Source organism: Austrofundulus limnaeus, unplaced genomic scaffold (genome assembly GCF_001266775.1).
Source record: "Austrofundulus limnaeus strain Quisiro unplaced genomic scaffold, Austrofundulus_limnaeus-1.0 Scaffold411, whole genome shotgun sequence".
NCBI classification, from domain to species: Eukaryota; Metazoa; Chordata; class Actinopteri; order Cyprinodontiformes; family Rivulidae; genus Austrofundulus; species Austrofundulus limnaeus.
In genome coordinates, this window is record NW_013952813.1 from 55,106 (window position 1) to 61,126 (window position 6,021).

Consider the following 6,021-nt stretch of genomic DNA (forward strand, 5'->3'; position numbering starts at 1 on the left):
ATGTTATTCCTTTTTCATGTTTTATCATTCAGGAAATGTCTTAAAACATGTAAAACAAGTCATTCATTAGTCATTCATTTATTTTACTTAAAAATATATTTGGGTGTGAAAATATCAATGTATTCTAATATGTTGAAATGAATTAAGTTTATTGCAGTTTTAGTTAGTTATTAATAAACAGATTCGTTTGTAAGATGCATTGAGATGGTGTCCGTAGTTATTTTTTTCATTTAAAAACTAATTCATGCATCATAAATTAAGTCACAGTTTCCGTTTTTTTATTTTAATGCATATTAATTAATTTTATTACAAGGGCTGCTGGTTCAGAAAAAAATAGTGTTTTACATAATAATGACCACTTGGATTTAGTTACATTATTAAAATCTGAACATGAAAAATGTTTTATTTAAACATACAGCTCTGGAAAAATATTAAGAGACCACTGCAGAGTTTCTCTGTATTTGGTGGAAAGCATTCCACCAATTGATTTCTGAACTCTTTCTGAGTTCAAACATTAGTATTTTTGTTTCTGACTGAATAAAAACTTTTATTCTTTGCATTTTGTTTTAGGTCTGAAAGCAGTGCATCCTAGTCATTTGACCATTTTAACTTTTCTGCAAATAAATACTAAATATTTGCTTGTAATTTTGGAGACATGGTGTTAGTAGTTCAAAGAACCATGTCCATTTTGCTCAATCATGTACCTAAAGACCTCCCTTGCAAAAGAGATCCGATCTCAAATGGATTTGCTTGGTTAAATAAAATGTATTAAATAAGGATGGAAGCTGGAAGGTGGCAGGATTCCAAAACTTGAAGTTACCTGTTGTATGATTTTTAATGGTGCCCAGACAAAACCAGTAAAGAATTTACCAAGACGCAGAAACACTCAGAAGCTTAGTTTAGTGCATGCAGGTAAATTCTTCATTAAAAGTGAAGAATAATACAAGGACGGTGGATGAAAATTTACCTTTGTGCTATATTCTGGCACAATTCTTGGAACATGATCGATGCGCCCTGTTCTTTTAAATAAATGAACGGAAATGTGATGTGCATTAAAAATTGCATCTTGTGTTTAGTGTCCATAACATAGTGCACAGTTCATGAGCTACAAGGAAGAGCCCCAAATTTTTTAAAAGAAATCTTTAACTAGGACAAATGCCGGTGCATAGGCCTTTATATCCCGTGATAATTATCCATCAAAAGATAAAATCTTAGACTCCTCCTGCTCATGTCTTAAAGAGAACAAACTGCTCAGTCCCGACATTTCTTCTGGCTCAATTTGTTGGCTTCAATATGGCCTCCTCTCCACTCAAACTGGATGTTCCCAGGATTTAAGGCTCTACTCTTTCAAGGCTGGTGAGGAACTGTTAACAGGCCCGTTAACCAGAGTTGTAAAGTAACCAAATACTTTGTTACTGTACTTAAGTAGAAATTTTGGTTATCTGTACTTGACTTGAGTAATTATTCTTCAGCATACTTTTTACTTTTACTCATTACATTTTTACACAATTGTCTGTACTTTCTACTCACTACATTTTTTAAAAAGGTAAGAAGTTGAAAGTCGTTACTCCTATTTTATTCTGAGTTGTTACTTTAAAAAATGCTATCCTGATAAATTGTGTCTCCTGGATAGAGTGAATTTAATTGTTGTTGGATGAGAAGTATATATATATACCATTCTGATACCCTTTTAACTTGTACACAACCCATCACAGCTGCACGCCGTTAGAAAAAAATATTTTTTGGAGAAGTCACCTCCCAATAAATGTCATTTTGGAAAATCTTACTGCTCACTTTTACTCAGTACTTTTACTTTTAATACTTAAATAGATTTTGTGTCAGAAATTTACTTTTGATACTTAAGTACAAAAAATATCTGATACTTTAAGGCTTTTACTCAAGTAATATTTTTAGAGAAGACTTTAACTTTTACCAAAGTATTTTTATGATAAGATACTTGTACTTTTATTTAAGTATCACTTTGAGGTACTTTATACAACACTGCCGTTAACACAGGTTGTCCTGTATAGGGATACATGGAGTCCATCTTAGAGTGGGGTCAGCGCCTGGTACAGTCCAGGTTTGTGGCCACTCTGGGACACTCTGACACTGGATATTGTCACATGCAGTCTCAACTGATGGGTTAGTGATCAGTTCCTGGCTGATAATGTAACCAGTGGATCTATCCATCTGATGTCTGCGGTCTCCTATACACTTAGTATAAGTTTCCACCTCCAATACCAGAGTTAAAAACAAAAAACATACAAACTCAAACAGGTCTGATGAACAAATATACAGCGGGTAAAATAAGTATTGAACACGTCACCATTTTTCTCAGTAAATATATTACTAGAGGTGCTAATGACATGAAATTTTCACCAGATGTTGGTAACAACCCAAGTGATCCATACATACAAAGAAATCAAACCATAAATGTCCAGAAATGAAGTTATTTGTAATAATGTGGAATGGCACAGAGTATTGAACACACGTACTGAAATTTATCTAATACTTTGTACAAAAGCCTTTGTTGTCAATGGCAGCTTCAAGACGCCTCCTGTATGGAGAAACTAGTGGCATGCATTGCTCAGGTGTGATTTTGGCCCATTCTTCCACACAAACAGTCTTCAAATCTTGAAGGTTTCYTGGACCTCTTCTATGAACTCTGATCTTTAGTTCTTTCCATAGATTTTCTGTTGGATTCAGGTCAGGTGATTGGCTGGGCCATTCCAGCAGCTTTAGTTTCTTTCTCTGAAACCAACTGAGAGTTTCCTTGGCTTTGTGTTTGGGCTCATTGTCTTGCTGAAATGTCCAGCCACGTTTCATCTTCATCATCCTGGTAGATGGAAGCAGATTTTTATCAAGAATGTCTCTGTACATTTTTCCATTCATCCTTCCTTCAATTATATGAAGTTTGCCAGTACCATATGCTGAAAAACAGCCCCACACCATGATGTTCCCACCTCCAAACTTCACTGTTGGTTTGGTGTTTTTGGGCTGATGTGCAGTGCCATTTGACCTCCAAACATGATGTGTATTCTGTCATCCAAACAGTTCAATGTTGGTCTCATCTGACCAGACTATATTCTCCCAGTATTACACAGGCTTGTTTAAATGTTGTGCAGCAAACTTTAAAYGAGCTTCAACATGCTGTTTCTTCAGCAGTGGAGTCTTGCGTGGTGAGCGTGCATACAGGCCATGGTGGTTCAGTGCATTACTTATTGTTTTCTTTGAAACAAACGTACCTGCTAATTCCAGGTCTTTCTGAAGCTCTCCACAAGTGGTCCTTGGCTCTTGGACAACTCTTCTGATAATTCTTTTCACTCCTCTGTCAGAAATCTTGTGAGGAGCACCTGGTCGTGGTCAGTTAATGGTGAAATAATGTTCTTTCCACTTCTGAATTATGGCCCCAACAGTGCTCACTGGAACCTTCAGAAGTTTAGACATTCTTCTGTAACCGATGCCATCATTATGCTTTGCAACAATAAGGTTGTGAAGGTCTTGAGAGAGCTCTTTACTTTTACCCATCATCAGATGGTTCTTGTGTGATACCTGGCCATCATTTGGGACTGAACCAGCTGATATTAACTTGCACTGACAAGGGGCAGGCTTGTTTTCTAATTACTGAGAGAGTTCAGCTGGTGTCTTGGCTTTCCATGCCTTTTTACACCTCCCTTTCTTCATGTGTTCAATACTTTTTCCGTGTCATTCCACATTATTACAAATAACTTTATTTCTTGACATTTATGGTTTGATTTCTTTGTATGTATGGATCACTTGGGTTGTTACCGACATCTGGTGAAAATTTCATGTCATTAGCACCTCTAGTAATATATTTACTGAGAAAAATGTTGGCGTGTTCAATACTTATTTTACCCGCTGTATACTGTATGTGACAGATTTTAACAAAATTTTCTTCACTTTAAAGTAAAAATCTTAATAATCCAAACAGCCTGATTTTTATTATGATTTTTGTTTCAATAATCACATTTTACATGCAACTTCTGTAAAGTTTAGACACTTTGGAAGTGAAACTACATCTCATTGGTACAAATGTAAAATAAATATCTCCCAGAAAAGTTCATGAATTCAACGCATATGCCATCAAAATAAAATTTTAAATACATTTATATGAAAAAGGATCCTAATACAGTGTCAATAGATCAATCTAGATGGTAATTTAATTCATTAATAATTTCATAAACTGCTTTCCTCAAAATGAGACAGAATATTAGCAGTTTTATAAATGTCCTGAATTTATATTTAAGACCAAATAATAAAAAATGATGTTATTGTGTGCGTCTGTAAGGGTTCAAGAGGTAAACTGTTTTATTGGATCAAAACATCAGCTCTGTATGAATCTTAGTGCAATGTTAACTTAAAACACGTTACATTTAAAGTTACTGAATCATACCAAAGCCTCTGATATTATTTTATGTTCCTGATGTTCAACTCTGAGACCACAAACAACAAGCTGGATAAGATGACCTCTAAGGTGTGTGATTAATATTCCTGTTGGGTGAAGGGAATTGCACAGACGGCAAAAAGCGAGCAGTTCCATTCCCAGACAGACAGTGGCATAAAACAAACAAACAAACAGAAAACAACAACAAAAGCACCTCTCATTGCTTCTCATATCACTTATTGTGACTAATTCTCCCTTTGGATAAGGCTTCCTCAGCCCTTTTGTGTTTCTGCAAGGTGATCTGCAGCTGCCAGTACTGCAGGTAAACCCACATCAGGCTGCCGTTCTTCCTTTTGTCCATGTTCAGCAGATCTGCACAGTGCTTGTCTCTCTTAAAGATATCCTTCAGGTCCGACTCGAGGTCCAGCGCCGCCACGGTGGGATCCTTGACCACCTTCAGCAGCATGTTCTTCTCCATCTCCAGACGCTGCTCTCGAGGCTGGATGACGGAGCAGTAAGCATTCTGTCGCTCCACGAGCAGGCCATCCAGCTCCTTCAGAGCGGCCGTGGCCCGCCGGTACCACCCATTCTCTTCTTCCAGGGCGTCGTGCAGCGCCGCCGCCGCAGCGCCGGACTTCACCATCCTCTGCTTCTCATCGTTTAAGGCCTCTCGCTCCTTTTAAAGGTGAGAGCAGAAACAGTTACACGAGAGAAGACGTTGAGAGGCGAGAGAAAAGCACCGTGAAGCTTTACCTTCTCCAGCTGCTTCCGCTCCTGAATGAGATGCTGACTGTGGGAGACCAGAGCCTGCTGGTAGCCTTTGACCCTCTGCCTCTCCTTCTCCAGCTCCAGCTCCAGCGTGGCCACGGCCCTGCAGCTCTCCGTCAGCGTATCCCGGTAGCGCGCCTCCATGTCGCTTTTTACTGTGGCCACGTCTTTGTCGTACTGCGCTTTAACCCTCTGGATCTCCGACTGAGACTCCCGAGTCCAGATCCAACCTTTGAAGAAATAGGGTCATAAAGCACCGGGGCACAATGCGAGTAAATCCTTCTTGTAGTCAAGACCACCTGAGACCAGAGTGTATCGAGACCGAGACAAGGCCGAGTCTTTTAGGGGCCGGACCAAGTCGAAACCAAGACCAGAAACAATAAAATAAATGGAAACTAATATCTTAAAACATACAGTATACCAAATTTTACTGCTCAATGGTCAAGGAAGATTTGTGCCTTTTTTTAATAAAATAATTTACACCCGGGCTTCCCAGACTTTTCCATCCCATGGCCCCCAAATAGCCTCAGCTTCTGGCCTTGCAAACCCACAAACAACGCAACAAAATATGTAAAGAAACATCAATTTAGAATGTTTTTTTTTCCACTTTTAATAACTATTCAATAATTATTTCATTTGTTTAGCAGAAGAAACATGTTTGAAACACTACTGCTTTATATACACACTGAAAAAAATTATTTTCAACAAACTGTTGACGATAAGAACAAAATAAATATGGAGGCAAATATAAGATTTTTTCTTCTTCTGCGTACTTTCATTTTAGGAGATTTGTGTTTCATTTTTCCTTTTTTGTATTAAAATTTGTTTTGTTTTTAACTGAAATTAAT

General features: G+C 37.7%; 1 protein-coding gene across 2 annotated transcripts in view; it reads right to left on the reverse strand.

Moving 5' to 3' along the window:
* Positions 1 to 3,928: 3,928 nt before the first annotated feature.
* ccdc127a (coiled-coil domain containing 127a) overlaps positions 3,929 to 6,021 on the reverse strand; it is a 9,076-nt gene continuing 6,983 nt past the window's right edge. For both annotated transcript variants that reach the window (XM_014024176.1, XM_014024177.1), the window contains exons 3-4: positions 5,159 to 5,403; positions 3,929 to 5,081 (exon numbers count right to left, since the gene is read on the reverse strand). In XM_014024176.1, coding sequence (XP_013879630.1) covers positions 4,638 to 5,081; positions 5,159 to 5,403 — 689 coding nt within the window. In that variant the 3' untranslated portion in view covers positions 3,929 to 4,637. The remainder of the gene's footprint in view (positions 5,082 to 5,158; positions 5,404 to 6,021) is intronic.